General features: G+C 37.4%; 4 protein-coding genes across 5 annotated transcripts; all 4 read right to left on the bottom strand.

Moving 5' to 3' along the window:
- Positions 1 to 373: 373 nt before the first annotated feature.
- CTF7 (protein) lies at positions 374 to 2,810 on the bottom strand. The gene is made up of 6 exons (XM_023672240.2): positions 2,505 to 2,810; positions 2,121 to 2,391; positions 1,947 to 2,042; positions 1,767 to 1,835; positions 1,151 to 1,497; positions 374 to 727 (listed from the first exon to the last, which is right to left on the bottom strand). The coding sequence occupies exons 1-6, from the start codon at positions 2,753 to 2,755 to the stop codon at positions 589 to 591; spliced, it is 1,173 nt and encodes a 390-aa protein (XP_023528008.2). The 5' UTR covers positions 2,756 to 2,810; the 3' UTR covers positions 374 to 588.
- A 1,360-nt stretch (positions 2,811 to 4,170) lies between these two features.
- LOC111789784 (receptor-like kinase TMK3) lies at positions 4,171 to 7,768 on the bottom strand. The gene is made up of 2 exons (XM_023670473.2): positions 5,008 to 7,768; positions 4,171 to 4,917 (listed from the first exon to the last, which is right to left on the bottom strand). Exons 1-2 carry the CDS (start codon positions 7,346 to 7,348, stop codon positions 4,409 to 4,411), a joined length of 2,850 nt encoding a protein of 949 aa, XP_023526241.2. The 5' UTR covers positions 7,349 to 7,768; the 3' UTR covers positions 4,171 to 4,408.
- A 3,015-nt stretch (positions 7,769 to 10,783) lies between these two features.
- Positions 10,784 to 12,897, bottom strand: LOC111789785 (NC domain-containing protein-like protein). 2 transcript variants are annotated; one of them, XM_023670474.2, is made up of 4 exons: positions 12,749 to 12,897; positions 12,597 to 12,669; positions 12,395 to 12,468; positions 10,784 to 11,661 (listed from the first exon to the last, which is right to left on the bottom strand). In XM_023670474.2, exons 2-4 carry the CDS (start codon positions 12,614 to 12,616, stop codon positions 10,961 to 10,963), a joined length of 795 nt encoding a protein of 264 aa, XP_023526242.1. In that variant the 5' UTR covers positions 12,617 to 12,669; positions 12,749 to 12,897; the 3' UTR covers positions 10,784 to 10,960. The 2 variants fall into 2 exon arrangements, with proteins under 2 accessions (XP_023526242.1, XP_023526243.1); XM_023670475.2 differs by lacking the exon at positions 12,749 to 12,897 and having other exon boundaries at positions 12,597 to 12,742.
- Positions 12,898 to 13,136: 239 nt separating this feature from the next.
- Positions 13,137 to 16,009, bottom strand: LOC111789787 (aluminum-activated malate transporter 8). The gene is made up of 6 exons (XM_023670476.2): positions 15,748 to 16,009; positions 15,512 to 15,652; positions 15,140 to 15,412; positions 14,942 to 15,066; positions 14,686 to 14,829; positions 13,137 to 13,936 (listed from the first exon to the last, which is right to left on the bottom strand). Exons 1-6 carry the CDS (start codon positions 15,971 to 15,973, stop codon positions 13,436 to 13,438), a joined length of 1,410 nt encoding a protein of 469 aa, XP_023526244.2. The 5' UTR covers positions 15,974 to 16,009; the 3' UTR covers positions 13,137 to 13,435.
- Between the last annotated feature and the right edge of the window lie 2,462 nt (positions 16,010 to 18,471).

Genomic DNA, 18,471 nt, shown 5'->3' on the forward strand with positions numbered 1-18,471 from the left:
CCTCCCTTCCTCTTCCTCATCATCTCCTACTTTCCAATACTAATCATTCTCCCTAAGCACCCTCGATGTCGCCAGTGGGTCCATTTAGTACGCGTTACAAGCCTGGCCATGGAACCGAATTCGAACAATTTGATTCCATAGTTTCAGATTTGGAACCAAATCTCTCATTGTTTCAAACCAGGAATCATGGAGGAGCTAAACCGTTCCAAATCCCATTTTTTCAAATTTGGGTTCCATTCGTGTGGAAAGGACACACTAGTTCTTGAGAAAAAGCGAAGCGTAAGTTTTTAAGTTGTATGATTCTTGATTATCCATGTAATTAAAAATTCAATCTCTTTTGTATTAGTAACTAATATTGCATTAAGTATTGGTTCAAAGTATATCATGGATATTTTAATAATTATATCACAATCTAGTTTCTAATAGGAGATATGATTTGCATTTGATACTCTAATTCATCTCATTTCTATTAATTCCTTTCTAATTCTTTGTTGTAAGTAAACAAGGCTATACACCAATTAAAGTGCCCCATATTATTTTCATAAGCTATTCTCTAATACCTATCGAATTGGCTTGATTTCAATATCCTCATATCAGAGTGTCGCTTTTATATGCCAATATAGATCTGGAGCCGACATATGTTGATGCCAATGCCATTCCAGAAGAAGTTGGCTGAGAGAATGCCAATTCAGAGCACTCGAGGGAACCTCCCTTGCAGAAGCTTTTCCTGCAGCATAGAGAAACAAGAATGAGATCTTCACTTTGATGTGTAGTTTGCCCTTTCCAAAGAATGGTGACGGTCTTGTGTCAATTTGGTAAGCTTTTGTAAAAACAAATTCAAGCATCTAGATATCTAATAATTTTAGCCCTTTCCAAAACAAAATCTGTCCAAACAATTCAATAAAAGTGGCGTATCCTATAGGACTATAGCACCCGTGTAACAGCCAAAGCCTACCGCTAGTAGATGTGATTCGTTTTGGCCCATTACTTATAACTTCACGGTTTTAAAACAAGTCTACTAAGGAGAGTTGCATCTACTAGGGAGAAGTTTTCATATACCGTTGATTCCTCCCTCTCCAACCAAATTTATCAGGTAGTTTGTTGGGTTTCAAGAAAAGATAATGATGTTGATGTGTTTATACTTGTTTACCTTGCAGCATCTAGCAATTGGGTGGCAATATGTTTTCTTCTGTTGGCAGGAGTAACCCAAATTGCACGAATTCCACAAACAGCAGGAACAGCTTCTTCTTCACATAAAATTACACCATTCAGGTTCACATCCAATGCCTCGGGATTATCAGTAGGTTTCTTCAAAATGGCTTCTCTCCGGAAACTGATGTTACCAAACTGCAAGGTTGTTGAATTTGGTTTGGAATCCTTCATCTTAGACTCTTCGGGTCTTTCGTCCAGAAAACATGAAACAACTTTATAAGCTTTCATTATTGGTTCTACAACCAGACATCCTACAATTCTTTGGGATGAAACAAACAGATAAACCTGCAGTTGGATGAGAAAATTAAGTGCAGAAACATGATGGTAAGGAATCACAGTACATGCAATATGGAAGTCCGGATGAAATGGAAACATTGAGAACATGGAAAACAGATTTGATTTTTTACTCTGATAGCACAACAAATTAGAAGCCCAATTATGAAATTCAGATGAAAAAAAAGGCTGATTCTCTTTCTATCAATTGATGAATGTGTGCAAAAGAATCAATATGATCAAGAACTCTGAAATTGTTCAGTTTATAGTAAGTCAAGCACCTGGCAGTTCTTATGCAATATCCATCCATTTCCTAGCTCTTTTTCCATCATCTTGACCACCTCTTCAATCTGCCAGTAGAACAAAATTGATTAACATGAAGAAAAATGTTGGATTATCCCGCTATAACTTGATTTCACTAAGTATTAGACTTCAACAGTCCAAATTTAATGAGTTTGAACCTTGTTCCAGTGGGCAGAGGGGTCAGAATTCAACACCAACAAAATACGGCCGTCTTCAACAGTGGAAATATTGATAAGCCTTTCGTGAGACCATCCCTACCAGTGGTGCAAAAATGCAATTAGAAAGAGACGCAGAAACAAACCAGAGAAAGAAAAATAAAACGTTGGCTGCACCTTAAATTGGATTCCACATGTGTACTTCTTATGAAACGATTTATGATATTTTTCATCGCCTTCATCTCCACGAGCATATTTGATTCCACAGGTGGAACAAAAATGGAGTAAGAAATCAGACTGGCCAAAAAGTAAATGGTACTGAGCATAGCTTCTTTTCTTGTTCTTGACCACAGGTTTGGTCAATGAAACCAATTCTTCTTTTGCAGGCGAATCACCTGGGATTGGAATATTTATCTCCGAGTCTACACATTGTGGACTTCTCACGATTCTTAGAATATAAATTTTTTGAGTGACAGAACAAACAAAACGGATTTCATCAATAACAGCCAATTACAATTTCTGAGCGAAGGAGAAGAAGAAGAAGAAGAATCTGGGAGATACCTATCGGAGCTCGGAGCTCTACGCTTATACGTGTTGACGTATTGATGCTCTGCTTTTTCCCAGATCTTCAATGCTCCATCGTCGCAGTCGTCGGCGTCTGTATTCAAGGGTTCCGGCGACTTGTGCGCTGAAATCGAAGGGCGGGGTTTGAAGAAGGCGCTGATTTTGGATTGCATGATTGGAAAGAAAATTGAAGATCTCAATTCGCATCTTTCCCTATGATTCTTAGAAACTGGCAGTTTTCCCGCCATCGGATCGCTGAAATTTTGGTTTCCCGCTCTTTTCTTTTAAATAATATTCTTTAAAAAAATATGTAATTTATATTCCAACTATTAAATTGAATCAATATAACTAAAATTAAAATATCTATTTTCTAGGTAGAAAAAAAAAAAAAAAACAATAATTCGAAAATTCGAAAATAACAATCCTTATTTTTTTTTATCATATTTATTATAATTTGCATTCTAATACGTTAAGAATTATGGATCTCCACAATCATATGATATTATTCACTTTAAGTGGCATAAGCTCTCTCATGATTAACTGATATGAAACTCCCTTCCAACAATCCGCAACATAACAAAATCAAAAGGTTGAATAATCGAAGTTAAACATGATTATTTAGATTCATGGATAAAGTTTGAAAGTTACTTTATTAATTATTTGTCGTTTTGGTAGTAGCATGACACGTATAATATTGCATTTATGAATTACTTTATTTGTTATAGATATAGTTGCGGAAACCACATTCACACAAATGACTCATCAGTCGCAGTCAAATTCTAAGACACACATACACGTCGTACATGGGACATGAGGTCCTCCATTAAGGCCACTGCTTTTTGTGTGGCTCTCAAGGCTGCCCCTCTCAGTACAAATATCTACTCACTATCAGAACCGAATGTGGCTCATAACTTACCTACCCATTTCAATCCTATCTTCTTCTTAAACACAATATGAAATTATGAAATATTTTATTTGTAACAAGCTCACCGCTCGCAGATATTATTCACTTTAGCCCGTTAAATATAGTCACCAACCTTACAATTTAAAAACTCCGTCTAGTATCTAGCTCTGATAACAGCTCAAAACTACTACTAGTAGATATTGTTCATTCTCCTCTCCTAATGATGTGGAATCTCACAATCCACTCCCTTGAGCGTCAATGAGGGTTAGTGTCCTAGTTGGTTCGCCATCTAGTATCTGGCTTTGATACCATTTGTAACCGTCTAAGTCCACTACTAGTAGATATTGTTCACTTTGACCCATTACATATCGCTGTCAACCTCACAGATTTTAAAACACGTCTAGTAGGAAGATGTTTTCACATCTTTCTAAGGATTGCTTCATTCTCCTCTCCTACCGATGTGGGATCTCACAATCCACTCTCCTTGGAGGCTCAAAGTCCTCACTAACACTGATGTTTGGCTCTGATACAATTTTTAACAACCCAAGTCCACCGTTAGCAAATAGTGTCCACTTTGGCTCGTTACATATCGTCGTCAGTTTCACAATCTTAAAATGCATCTCTGCATTTAGTAGAGAGAGGTTTTTACACCCTTATAAGGAATGTTTCGTTCCTCCCTCCCTTCAATCAACCCTTCAATCGACGTGGGATGTGACACTCAATCCTAGAGAGAAACAGAGATGTAATGAACTCAAAAGATGCAAAAAGTGAAACCAGAGAACGTTGGAAGTCTGTTTCACAAGGAATATACAAACATGAAGTAAGAAGAAAAAAAGTAAGCATCCAGTGTGAAGGACACCATTGGTATCTATCTACATCCACATTATCAAAAACACCATAACCTTCACTTCAGATTGTCTCCAAATTTGACCCCCACAGAGTAAAAGCAGAAAAGCAAGAGGGAAACAGAAGCATCATCAAGGTGGTACCTCCTCCTTCAACGACCATCGACCGAAGTGAACGAATCTGCAAACCCAGTAGGCCTTGATGGTATGCTGCCCTTGCTGTCCTGCAGGTCCATGCAACTGAAATCACTCCCTTCTGATTCTTGCCATCCCTTCACCATTTGGTTAAGGGGTAGGCTATAGTCAATTCCAGAGAACTCCTCCGTGTCGTCGTCAATCGGCTTCCATTTCTCGACGAGAGGAGCCAGTACATTTACAGCATAACCCATATCAGGTCGTTGGGTAGGCTCCCTTGCAGTGCAATGACCAGCTAATTCAGCTATTCTGCAAATGGTTTCAGATATATCTTCTTTACAACCCAAGGTTGGATCCACAGCAGCCATCAGCTTCTCCTTGTCTGATTTTATGTGCCAGAACCACGCAGCTAGATGTTGACATTCTTCAGATCTATCTTCGTCGAGAGCCATTAATCCAGTCAGCAGCTCCATGAGCACAACGCCGAAACTAAACACGTCGGCTTTCGTAGTAAGTTTACCTGTTACTGTTTCAATGAAACCATGAAATAAGTTAGATACGAAACCATTGATTTTGATTTAATTAAGATTTCATGGATACAAATTTAAAAGCTTACCAGCATATTCTGGTGCTAAGTAACCAAATGTCCCTGCAAGCCTGGTTACTACAGATCTTTCACCATCAGGGGCTAGTTTAACCAGTCCGAAATCAGAAACTTTTGCTCTAAAATCGTCGTCAAGTAAGATATTCGAAGATTTGAGATCCCGGTGGATGAAGCTCTGATGCGCTAAACTATGAAGATACTCCATCCCTCTAGCAACATCCAAGGCAATGGTTAACCTCCTCTTCCAAGAAAGAGGCTCGAGCTTAAAGGTTTTCCAATGAAAAAGATGCTTGCTGAGAGCTCCTTCAGACATATACTCGTAAATGAGAAGTCTCTCGTTTCCAGCGATCGAATATCCCAACAGTGATACCAAATGACGGTGTCGTACCTTCGAAAGAACTGCAATTTCAGATTGGAACTCATCCAAGGCTTTGCTGGTAATAACACCTGACTCCATCCTTTTGACTGCTATTTTTGTTCCATCCTCCAATTCTCCCCTGTAAACTACCCCAAACCCACCACGACCAAGCTCATTCTCTGAAGAAAAATTATTTGTTACGTCTCGAATAACTTGAACAGATATGACTAGATTTCCAGATTCAATAACATGAGAACCACCAAGTCCACTGTTGTTTCTGCTAGCCGAACCACTTTCTGTAGCGGTAGATGTACTATTATTCGTGTTATTCGCAACAACAATCTTAACCAAATTGTTGGGATCAGATGGATCTCTTGGATGAATGACCAGAGAACTTGGAGCCTGTTCATTGCGTTTCTTCTTCTTACACAAATATATAGACAGAGGAATAGCAAGAAAAGCAACAACTACCACACTTACAACAGGAACCACAGTAGAAACTATTATAGATGCCTTGGAACGATTAGATGTTGGACCTATCCCATTGCCAGAATTAGAACCTGGTTCGGTCGTTGAAGAAGATCGGCTATCCGGAGGAGATAGGCCTCCAGTTCCCGACGTTGGGGAAGATGGGGATTGCTTACCATCTAACAAAGGGTTGCCAACAGTAACAAGTTTCACAGTGCTACTGAATTGTGGCACAGGAGGGGAGATATTGTTCCCACTGAAATCCAACAATGTAAGAGACTTTAAACCAGTCCAATTTGAGGGAATTGAACCACTCAAGTTGTTGTTCTGAAGTCGAATCTCGGCGAGCGAAATTAAATTAGCAAGTGAAGGACTCAAGGTCCCATTCAAACTGAACTTTGGTAAGTTAATGACAGAGACATCCCCAGATCTGCAGTTCAATCCCAGCCATGGTCCTTGACATGGATCATTTCCAGTCCAAGCAGAGACCAGTCTTAAGGGGTAACCCATGGCGCCAAGAAACTCAATCAGAGCCATGACTTGAGGGGCACAAGCAACCCCTGCCTGAGTTTGACAGAACAGGTTTGAAGAATAACTCACTTTCGATGCTTTAAACTTTGGGATTGGACCCATGAATTTGTTATTGTTCAAATCCAAATGGCTTAAACTCATATCACCTAAGCTCTTGGGAATCAAACCAACAAATTCATTGCCATTCAGATTCAGATCCTGCAGAAGACTCAAATCCCCAATGTTATCTGGAATAGTCCCTGAGAATTGATTCCCATGGAGCCACAAACTATTCAACGAGGTCATCGTCGTCACCACATCAATAGAACCAGTCATTCCACCTCCCACTTGATTATTCAACCAAAGTCTCGTCAATATCATACCCTTAAAGCTCGCCGGAATTCCACCGGTAAGTCTATTGTCAGAAAGCGATAACACAGATAAAGAGGACATAGACCCAAGAAAGTCCGGCAAGGGACCAACCAAATTACAACTCATACAAGTAAGATTCGTCAACTGAGCTGAATTGCTCAACGCCGGTGGAAACATCCACCCAGAACTACCGTTTAAATTATTCCCATCGAGAGCAAGAACTTCTAAACTATTGAGGCCAGTGAAAAAATCAGCCGGAACTGAAGTGAAATTGTTGTAATTAAGGAAGGCGTACCGGAGATTCTTCAGGCCACTGAACGACGGCAAGGGACCGGAGAATTCATTATTCTGAAGACCGATATTGGAGAGCATAGAAAGCTGATTGAAATTCTGCGGCAAAGGGCCCTTCAGTCCAAAACCTTGGACCTGAATTTGGGAAACCCTCGAACCATCGCAGAACACAGAAGGCCATTTGTTGCCACATGGGTCGTTATCATTGGGCGGCCATTTCAAGAGCTCTGGATTTTCCAACCCTTTTCTAAACTCATTGAGAATAGCAAGATCATTGGGGTCGGTAGCTCCAAACCCCACAGAAATTACAGCAAGAAGGAGAAGTAGAACGAGCTCTGTTTTGAAGTCTTCCATGGCAGATCTGTGAAGCAACACCAAGCTCCGAAAAGGAACATCTGGGGCCGAATGCTTTCCGAGAACAGCCTTCACATCGCCATTTCTGGCGGTTTCTCACAACACCCAAATGAAATCCCACACTGAAGAGCAAGATAATCACAGAATTTGGGGGTAATAAACAGCCCCAACTCGAAGAACAGTCCAGGCAAGTGAAGAGCAAAATGGTGAATTAACAGTTCCAAAAACAAACAGCTAAATCGCTCTGTCTTCTCAACGGTGAAGAGATCGAGCTTTGGCTGAAGTTGAGAAGGAGAAACGTGGATCCGGAACGACAACTTTCAGGACAGGATGGAAATGTGGGAAATTCAGATCGGAAACTGAAGAAAACAAAAGAAAAGAAAAGAAAAGAAAAAAAGAGAAAAAAAAAAAAAAAAAGAGGACTCCGAGAGAGAAATTATTGGAGAGTGTGTCCCTTGCGAGGGAATTTATGCTTTGGTTGATGGTTTCTGGAAGTGGGGAATGCCACGCGCCTTCTTATTTTTCCTTCTTATTCTTTCTCCTCCTCTTCCATTTATCTTTGACGGCATTTTGAAAGAAGCGAAGGGCATTATTGTCTTCTCACGTTCGGCGGTATCCCGGCGCCATCCAAGGAACATAACGAAGATAATAACAATTACCATATTTGACTATTTTACTTCTCACAAATTACTTTATTACCAAATATGGTTGTTTTACATCCCATAAATTATTTATAATAATATTACTATACAAATTAAAAAATATACTTTATAAAATATAATTCAATTAGTTACAATATTATATTATCCTTTATAAAATGTACCTATTAGGCAACTAAAAAATATATTAAAAATATTTAATTATTGGAAGCTGAATCTGGACTTTTTTTTCTTTTTAATAAACTTGAATAATTTTTCTTCGTTTATGCGGTACACAAAAAAACAATAAAACAAAAGGGGCGAATGATTAATTAGATAAAAAAAATAAATGGGTTTTTAATAATTACTAAGTTCTGAATTTGGTATGTTATTTAGTGCCCAAGTCATTTTCAACACCTAAAAAAACAATTTTTGGTTTATTACATTTTAAAACAATTTAAGAGTCAACTTTTTTTTTTTAATCTACAGCACTCTTGTAATTTAAGAGTAAATTTAATTTGATATATATATTTAAAATAATTGAAATCTAATTCGTGTGTTTTTTTAACAATTTTGTTGGATAAAAGTGTCCCATATTAATTTAAGAGATGATCATGAGTTTATAATCAAATAATTAAAATCAGATGAAAAAGAATGCATGTTGCACCTGAAAAAATCATAACTTAACTGTCTCAAAAGAATTGTTCGCATCTTTTGATGAAACACCAAAAGACATCACCTTTCAAAACAAAATCCTTTTTAAAATTTCTAGGATAAGCGTCCGTAGGATTGACCGCATGCGATAATTACCCCCTTAAAAAAATAAAAAGAATGATAATTGCACTTGGGGACATTTCCGTAAATTCATGCCGGCGCCTTAAACTTAGCTACATTTTTGGAGAAAATTGCGGGACCGTTCGGGTTGAATTTAACCCACGTCCACACGTCCACGTCACTCCGGCCGCCGGCGACCTTTCTCTTACGTTTTGACCCGATATTCCTTTTTAATTTACCCATAAAACCATTTTTATTCTCCAAATTTTAAATTGATACGTAATAAATTCTTTAAAATTTTGTAAATTAATTATTAAATTAAACTTTGACTCCAATTTCATCATAATATTTGAACTTTATGTCTAATCAAATTTAAATTAGTCAAACACAAAAATAAAATAAAAAATTAAAATTTGGGTAGCTTCCCATTTTAAAAATCTAGAAATATATTAAAGGGATGGATTAATTAAATCATTTTATTTAAATATTATAGCCTACCCACTACCCATATAATTTCATTACCCTCAATTATATTAATATTGTTTTGAAATTTTAAAAAATATATTTATTTTGAAATCTTTTCTATGATACGTGAGCACATGGAGTTTTACAATTATAATTTATGTATTAATTGTTAAAAAATGTTATAATTTTAATTATAAACATTTTGAATAATAGCAAGTCACGGACTATTTTATGAAAGTAGACAATTCCAGGTCAACTCTATTTGATTCTTTTTTTTTTTTTTTTTTTTTTTCTTTTCCAACATGATTTTAGTCTTGAAATTTATATTATAATTTGGCATAATAACTGATTTGTAATATATAAGGAAAGTACAAATTAAATATATAGAATAGGAAGGTTAAAACAGGAGGGTAATATGGTAATTTATAGTCTAAATTTGATTTAAAAAATGGGAAATTATTGAGAATAAAGTTTGGGAAAGGGCAGCGGCGGTGCAAAGGAAGGCTTTTTTATTTGATGCGCTGAACACAGACAAAAATGGGGTCCAAATCTTATGCCTTCCTTTTTGTTTGTATTTTAATTAATTTTTCTATTTTCCAAATTATTATGAATATATAATTAAATTTAGGGTAAAAGGAATAAAAAAGAATTATTAGAAGGAATTATGTTTGAAAAATGAAGATTGGTGGCCACCATGATTATGTCCACAATGAATTGCCCAAATTTTAGGATCCATTCGTTTAAGCAAACGTGTCTACCCACTTACAAACCCACTCAATAACGCGTAAATGTGTATTTTTTTTTTTTAGTATCTTATCCATTTAACTATGTTTGCTCGAGTTTAATACTAATTACATTCTTATATGGGCATGTGCATGAATGGTAGGAGATGAATGGTAGGAGAAGAGAAGTGAAAAAATAAATAAAAAGGGAATATGAATAATTCCACTCTTTATCACTCCCCAATGCCAACCAATGAAACAAATTGATTCCTCTTCCCCCAAGGAAATTCCAATAATGCCCACAAGAAAACTAAATTGGTCCATGATTTTGATTTTGAAGGGATGGAGAGAATATATTTATTGATTAAAAAAGAAAAAAAGAAAAAAAGAAAATGGGAATTATGGGAAGCAAATGAGAGAAGAAGAAGAGATGGGTTGAAGCCCACATCTGGTTGTTTTTGGTGGCCCATCTAACCAAACTGCCTTGCTGTCTAGGCTGTTCTTGTTGCTTTGAGGTACTCAATGGACACATACCTCTCATGCTGTCTGCTGCATTTCCATCATCAATGTTTTGGTTGTTTTACCCATTTGAGTATGGGGGTAGGGAGACATTCCATGTGCTCTTTCTCTAACTTCTCTCTTACCTTTCAACTCTCCGTCCACATTATCATCAAACCTACGCCTCTTCATATTTAGCCCACGTTTAGTTTAGTAGATATTGTCATGTTTGAGCTTTTCCTTTCAATTTGTTAAAGAGAGGTTTCCACACTCTTGTAAAGAATGTTTCGTTCCCCTCTCCAACCAACATGCGATCTCATTATGATAAAATGACCATGTTTCCTAATAAATATGAGATCCATATATTTGATCGAATATTCCACAATAGTACCTCCTTAAAACACTGAAGTTCTAAGCCTGCCACAAATAATTTGTTTGCAGGAGTTACATTTCACAACAGTTCAACAGTTATGTTCTTTTAAACCAGACAACAACAACAGATGGTGGTAGTTTAATTATCTGTCTGTGAGCAGGTGAGACCCCGGCGCCATTGCAGGTAAGATCTGCGGTTCCACCACCTGAATAAGCCCTGTAGCCAGCCTTTGTGTCAAATCCTCCACAGCTATCTTCATCACATCCTTCCTCATCCCAATATCAGCAGCATATCTACTGGCACAGTACACCCCAACAGCTGTTGCAGCCATTCCATACACGTTGGTTGTCACAAGACGCAGCGGTGTCGAGAGAACAGCTGCCAGAGGTCCTCCGATGATTGAAACTGCTTGCCCACTTTGTCCCATGGTCCTCTGATCAACCACAAGTAGTCCAGTTTTGCAGTATATTGCAAAGTCTTCACAGTTGTTCTTGAATACATTATAGCATCCAAAGCCATTGTCGAGTAGGTATTTCGCTCGATGAACCACAAGATCATCTGAATCAGAGCTAGCAAGGGTGCAAGTTCCACCTCGAGCTTTCGCAAGAAAGAGAGCAGGACTGACAGCATACTCAAAACGATACAACACTCCACCAGCAAGAAAACAGTTCAAACATGAAGACAGAACCCCATTTCCTTCTTCTACAGGAATGCAAGTAGCGCACGGTACAAAGGATCGAGCAGGTCCTGAACTTACCAGTAAGACATCAAGCACGGTCCCAGTTCCTACTTCTTGACCCCTTCTGGTAAAGTGAATAACTCTGTCATCTCCAACATAGATCCCTGAATTGTTCCCATCAGCGATATAGATTGGAGAAAAGAACCAAAAGTGACACTAAGTAATGTTTGTTTCGAAATGAAACTAGTATTAATACAATTCACTCTCATCATACATATATGATAATTGTAGCATAAATGGTATATTCTGCTAGAGGTTGAGAACATAACATGTCAGTGTATCCAATAGAGATCCATAAATGGACCACGTCGATAGAGGGTATTTCGAGTTCAACCTTAGAAACCCATAAGTTCTTATGAAACAAAATTTTGAAGAAACATATAACGCCCGTTAGAAATCACGACCTTCCATAATAGTATGATTTTGTCCACTTTGAGCATAAACTCTATGTGGCTTTGCTTTTGGGTTCGCCAAGAGGCCTCATACCAATGAAGATATATTACGTACTTATAAACCCATGATCATCCCCGGACCCCCTCCTAACAATCTTCAACGAACCCAACATAAGAAGAATCAAATGTGAGGCTCATATAAAGCAGTCTCATATGTATCAAACAATCCTCAAATGTTAACAAAAGCATACTCCAATTCTTCTGCTCTCACATAAAAAGATTTCCTCAAGCAATTAATCAACCCTTTCAAACTACCCAGAAGGCAAGAAGAACAGTTGGGGCATATTTGATTCTAATCGAATCATCTCGAAAACTACAGGGCATACAAATAATTTCTCATGGAGAAACAAGGAAAAGAAAAAAAAATGAAGGAAAGAGCGAGAACCATGATGGGCATAGATATAAGCAGCCCTCCAAGAGTAGATATGATCACCCGGTTTCAAGCTTTCCCGATTAACTCTGCAAGCAAACCAAAGGATTTTTCATTTAGGCGAAAAGGGCATTGAAATTGGTTAAAATTAAGGGTACCCAATAGATTAAAACATGTAATAAAGCTGAAGAACAGAGAAAATTGGTAGATCAAATACCTGTTGGAAAGAAGCCCCATAGCTCTCTCTTTGTTTGCACCCTTCGGCGATTATGGGAACTGGGTCTTTCTCCCTAAAACCGAAATTTCAGAATTGGGTTAGCCGGATTGTAAGCGAGAAGCGTAAAGGGAAAGGAATAGAGAGAGACTTACGATTGTGCCCTCCAGCATGGGCTTAGCCGCGTGGTATCAGTGTGTGTCGGTATTGTTGCGGCCTAAAGAAGAAAGCGCTTTGACGAAGGTTTCCTTGGATTGTGTCGGTTCATCAAGTGATAAGCTTATGATTAACTGCCCTAAACAAAATCCAAGCCGGTTTCGAATCTCACGTCTGTTCATCCACGAATCCAGTTGAAACCTCATTCATAATCATCTTATTATTTTGACTTTCTTTACAAAGATTACTTCATAATATCTTATAAACGTCTTTTTTTTTTTTTTTTTTTTTTTTTTTTTTGAAATTAGTATTTGTTGTCTTACCCTTTCTTTACAATAATTTTTATACTTCAACATTTAAACTCCTAATAAATAAACAGAGTAAAAATAACCATAAATTACTAACAAATGATATAAATTGAAGAAATGATGGTTCACATTAGAGGTTGTAATATTAATATAAGAACTTTATCCTTGGTGAAAGCAGGACACAACCTAATAAAGAACTCTGCTTTACCTCCAAAATTTCTTTTTTTTTTTTTTTTTTTCTTTTCCCCTACCAACAAATGTTCAATCTTAACAAAACAAGATTAAGAACGAAAGAAGGGAATCAAAAACCAAAACCCCATGAGCAAAAAAGAAAAAAAAAAAAAACTCTTTTTTTATTTTTTATTTACAGATCCGTGTTCATGTTGGCAACGAAGTGGTGCCGGAAGAGCCCTTCTTTTCAGTTAAATCCCCATCCTCTGTTCCTCTCACTGAAATAACAACATGGGGTTGTTCATCTTCAGCTTCAACAAATGGGTTTATGGTTCCTTTGTGAAGCAACTGAGGCTTCTCTGGTGAAACCGTTGCTTCAATGCTCTTGAAGTGGGCTTTTAGAGAGAGTTCGACCACTGCCTCCGACAAGTCTTCTACTGATTTAACTATCTCGATCAATATGGAAGCCACTGTCGCGTCTGGAATTATTTCTAGAAGGTTTGTGGTTTGTGCTGTGCCTAATTTTAGGGTGTCTTTTAGATCGTTCATGGCGGATTTGGCGGCGTTTAGATGCACTTGGGATGAGGGTGATGGATTTGTCATCGCCTTCATTCCTGTGGCTAAGGCTTTTAGGGCCTTTCCTGATTCTGAACTTAATGTCTTGCATGGAACTTCGATCATTCTTCGCAATTGAGATGGGTCCTGTGTCTGTGATACAATATAAATTTCAGAGTTAGTTAGCAATGTGAAATTACATGCTTTAATGAACTACTAAATCTAAAGGCTTAACCCCATAGATTCAAGTATTTTCATTTTTATGCATATTTTTAGCTCCTTTCTTACTAGCATGGTTCCCGAATCACGAACATTCATAATGGTATGATATTGTCTACCTTAAGCATAAGTTCTCATGACTTTGTTTTTTGTTTCCCCAAAAGACTTCGTACCACTAGAGATGTATTCCTTACTTATAAACTCATGATCATCTCCTTAATTAGCTGAGGTGGGATTGCCCACCAACAATCCTCAACCATTATACCATCTATGGAGCTTTCGAATAGTGTTTCTTTAATTGAGGATTGACTCATTTTCTCTGGACCCATCGAACAAAGTACGCCATTTGTTCGAAACTGGGGTCACTTTTTTACTACACTTTCAAGACTCACAACTTATTTGTTCGACATTTGAGGATTTTGTTAGCATGACTAAGTTAAGGACATGACTTTGATATCATGTTAAAAATCATAGACCTCCACAATGGTATGATATTGTCCATTTTGAGCATAAACTCTCATTGCTTTGCTTTTGGTCTCCTTGAAATGCCTCATACGGATGGAGATAGCGTTTCTTACTTATAAATTCATGAGGATCCTCTTAACTAGTTGACGTGGCAAAGTAGAAAGTTAAGAGGAGAAATTTGAAGACAAAAACTTGGAGAAAAAAGATGGGATAGTTACTTGGAGTTGAGGGCAAAGGTGGCGATTGAGAGCTTCAATCTGGTAGGCACACTGTCGAGTGAGAGATCCAATTTTCAAGTAGTGTTTCCATGGATGACGAAACCTAAACTTTCCATGTTTTGGTTCCCATCTTGCAAAGTTGGCCTGTCAGACATCAATATAAACCCTTAATGTCCAAGCAATTACAAAAGTTAGTGCCTTTCATGCTACCTACTGCCAAAGAAACAAGAGAGAGAGAGAGAGAGAGAGAACCCACCATGGAATCTTCCATGCTTTTAGAATTAAGCACAGCTTTGTATCCTTCAACAAAGGATTTACCTTTTTCAGTAGCAACACCATGTTCTCCATCTTCACAACAGTAAAAATATTCCCCACCAAACCCTGTAAAAATTCAACCTTTATTACTCATACTCCTCTTACAAGATTATGTCAAATAACTGCAACATTTTCTAACCTTCTAGGTAATCCGCTAGCTTGTTTACATTAGAAGTAACCGAATTGTGAAGAGTTTCACCAGCCCAAACAGGGCAAACCAAAATGGAGATCATAATGCAGATTGCTCCACCAACAAGAATGGTGGACAGTCTCTGATGAGCCAATGTCAAGAATTCGTCGATCCGATACCCCGAAATCGAAACCAAACTAAAAGTCAGTATGAATATCAACACTCCATAATCATATCTTGCTTTGATTCCCGGGAAGAACCTTGAAAATGTGGCTGATGCAGCTGCAACCCAAAACCAATCACAAGTTTTATTCAAAGTTTCATGCTTTAAAATTTAAAATTTAAAAAAAAAAAAAAAAAGAAGAAAAAAAAAAAAGTTACCTATAAGAAAAACAAAGATGCCCAAAACAAAGGGTTCTCCTTTCTGTCCAGAGAGATTGGCCAAGTAGTTAACTCCCACTCCTAAAGAGCCAGCAAGCAGTGTACCTAAACCTCTATTCAAGCCTTTACTAAGCGTTGCCCCTGAAAAACACATCGTAATAAATAAACTAAACAAAAAAGCTTCAAACTTTAAGCAACAATATTCCCAATTTGATCAAAACAAAAACCATACTAACCTACGGTGAATTCAAAGATGACCACAACGGTCATAACAGCCCAAATCCCAGAGGCACCGAAGCCATCATAGAGAGGCTTCCAATAGTAAAACAATGAGACCAAAGTTAGAGCCACTCCAACTTTAATGGAGTGAATAATTCTTCTTGGGTCATCCTGTCCAAGTTTCTTGATTTTCATGGCAATCTCCATGGCTTTGTTCTTCACTACCTGAATCCCCATCCCCATAGCCAAAGCCTTGAAAATTGAGAGAAAAATGAAGGAGGGGTGTGGTTGGGAGAGAGGAGTGTTGGGGTATTTATAAGTGAAAAGGGTTTAAAAAGGGTTGAAATTGAGAAGAATATTGAGATTGGACATCATGTGTTGTGTTATGTTGTGTTGTGTTGTGTTGGTGTCTTTTTGTGTGTCATACGGACAAAGATTTTGTGTTTGGGACAGAGAGAGAATGAAAGAAGTAGGAAAGAGACATGTGCTGACTCATCATTCGGCTGTGTTTTATTTTATTCATCTCTGAAAAAAACAGGCAGCGCCATTTTCGAAGTGAAAGCAAAAAAAGGTACGGAACCGAACTATCTCCATTTGCACCAAAAAAGGAAGGGATTAAACAATTTAAGGTTTTGGAGGTTCACAAATAATAATAATGGTGTTGTTATGTATGTGTATGTCACTTTATTCTTTTGTTTGTAAACCATTATAAACATTAATTTATGGTAGAGCACTACCACACGGATATGCGTTTCCACCTTTTTTTTTTTTTTTTTTTTTTTTTTTTTTTGTATAACCTTATCACTCTATCGTATGATATTTTATACGTCACAGATCCGATATTGATTGGAGAGGGAATGAAACATTTATTGATTGTGAGATCTCACGTCGGTTGGAGAAGAAATAAATCACTCATTCTAAGGGTATGGAAGTCTCTTCCTAACGAACTCGTTTTGAAATCATGAGGATGACGACGATATGTAATGGGCCAAAGTGGACAATATCTACTACTAGCGGTGAGTGTGTTAACGAGAACGCTGGCCCCCAAGAGGGGTGGATTGTGAAATCCCACATCGGTTGGAGAAGAAACAAACCACTCCTTCTAAGAGTGTGGAAACCTCTTCCTAACAAACGTGTTTTAAAATCGTGAGATTGACGACGATATGTAACGGGTCAAAGTAGACAATATCTGCTAGCGGTCAGTTTGAGCTGTTACAAATGGTATTAGAGCCAGATACTGAGCAGTGTGTCAGCGAGAACATTGGCCCCTAAGGGGGTGGATTGTGAGATCCCACATCGATTGGAGAGTGAACAAATCACTCCTTATAAGAGTGTAGAAACCTTTCCCTAACAGACGCATTTTAAAATCGTGATGCTAACAATAATACATAACCGGTCAAACAGACAATATCTATTAGCGGTGAGCTTAGGCCGTTACACTTCTTTTGTACTCTTTTAAGCCATCATCTAACTTCAATTGTTTCTCGAGCATACACTTTTGTCAACTAATGCAATGAATAGGGCTATGCACAAGTAGAGAGGGAAGACACACACCCATGCCATTGATCTTGTGACTTATCAGTCCACCACACAACCTAAAAATTTAAGACAATGGGTTAATGGGTCTTTACTATTTTTATGGATACACTCTTCTCTTGTGGGGTGTAAAAATTTGCACAAAAGTCCATCATGCAGTTACCAATATTAAGCTCTAATACAAGACCTTATGCTCTTATTTGATGTCAAATGAAGCAATTATAGTATATCTAATCTTTGATCAAAACTCTAACAAATTAAGGCATTTATGAGTCAGAAGTGAGTGAAGTTTATCCAAATAATGGTTTTGCTATTTAGAAAATGTGAAGGAAAGTTAGGGCTAGAGATTATAGCTTGTAGGGCAGGTGCATGCTGAAGCATTAGGTCAATTTCCAGGAAAGTGTGTAGCTATATATATATAAGTTGAGCCTAACGCGCAATCTTTAGGCCATAAAGTTGCAGGGAAGTTTCTCAAGTTTTGATTGTGATACAGCTCTAAAACTTGAATATTGTTTTCAATTAACTTGAGAAAGAGAGGAAAAGAGCTGTAATCCACCATTTTGGTTGATTTTGATTCATGGAACTAAAATGGAAAGGATAAACAAATATTCCAAACAACAACTGTAATATAAGTTGACGTGATTCTGTTGAAAGATGTCATGTTAATGAAGATATATATATAGAACCCACATGAAAATTAACGGGCTTTAGTGTTTATCTTGTCTACAATGTTGTTACCAATGATAACAAGTGCGAGAAAGGTCTAAACGTTGACAACATTGAAGACTGACAACGAACATCGCGACTCCATTGGCGGCCATAAAGAAAAATAAGTTATAGCTAGTGTGTAATGCAAAAAGAATTATGAATGGAGGGTAGTTATGTCAGTCGGGCCCTTAACTTAGTCATATTAATAGAATCTTCAAATGTGTAACAAACAAAATTGTAAACCTTGAACGTATAGTCAAAGTGATTCAAGTGTCGAACAAAGGGGTACTTTATTTCAAACTCAATAATAACGTTAGGGTTTACTTACAATAATATACTGTTTCTCTACTGTATGACTATGGATATGGATATATACAATGTTCATTGACAATAACAAAAGGTCAAAACTCATATGCAAACAGTCAGCCTTTTCAACCATAAACAAAAGGGAACTTAAAAGAAAGAAAGAGAAAAGGGTTATGAAAGTCAAAGCCTTA

Source organism: Cucurbita pepo, chromosome 3 (assembly GCF_057944985.1).
Source record: "Cucurbita pepo subsp. pepo isolate OVF chromosome 3, ASM5794498v1, whole genome shotgun sequence".
Taxonomy (NCBI): domain Eukaryota; kingdom Viridiplantae; phylum Streptophyta; class Magnoliopsida; order Cucurbitales; family Cucurbitaceae; genus Cucurbita; species Cucurbita pepo.

What these genes read in the sequence shown, in the direction of transcription:
- LOC111789785 (XM_023670474.2), bottom strand. Translation starts at nt 12,616, where the DNA reads ATGGGGCTTCTTTCCAACAG. An exon ending in ATGGGGCTTCTTTCCAACAG is followed by an intron (nt 12,469 to 12,596) that starts GTATTTGATCTA and finishes GTTTGCTTGCAG; the next exon opens with AGTTAATCGGGAAAGCTTGA. An exon ending in TTATATCTATGCCCATCATG is followed by an intron (nt 11,662 to 12,394) that starts GTTCTCGCTCTT and finishes GGAACAATTCAG; the next exon opens with GGATCTATGTTGGAGATGAC.
- LOC111789784 (XM_023670473.2), bottom strand. Translation starts at nt 7,348, where the DNA reads ATGGAAGACTTCAAAACAGAGCTCGTTCTACTTCTCCTTCTTGCTGTA. An exon ending in CTTAGCACCAGAATATGCTG is followed by an intron (nt 4,918 to 5,007) that starts GTAAGCTTTTAA and finishes TCATTGAAACAG; the next exon opens with TAACAGGTAAACTTACTACG.
- LOC111789787 (XM_023670476.2), bottom strand. Translation starts at nt 15,973, where the DNA reads ATGGGGATGGGGATTCAGGTAGTGAAGAACAAAGCCATGGAGATTGCC. An exon ending in GCTAGCGGATTACCTAGAAG is followed by an intron (nt 15,067 to 15,139) that starts GTTAGAAAATGT and finishes GAATTTTTACAG; the next exon opens with GGTTTGGTGGGGAATATTTT. An exon ending in ACCTTTGCCCTCAACTCCAA is followed by an intron (nt 13,937 to 14,685) that starts GTAACTATCCCA and finishes ATTGTATCACAG; the next exon opens with ACACAGGACCCATCTCAATT.
- CTF7 (XM_023672240.2), bottom strand. Translation starts at nt 2,755, where the DNA reads ATGGCGGGAAAACTGCCAGTTTCTAAGAATCATAGGGAAAGATGCGAA. An exon ending in CCTCTGCCCACTGGAACAAG is followed by an intron (nt 1,836 to 1,946) that starts GTTCAAACTCAT and finishes TTCTACTGGCAG; the next exon opens with ATTGAAGAGGTGGTCAAGAT. An exon ending in CAATTGCTAGATGCTGCAAG is followed by an intron (nt 728 to 1,150) that starts GTAAACAAGTAT and finishes TCTATGCTGCAG; the next exon opens with GAAAAGCTTCTGCAAGGGAG.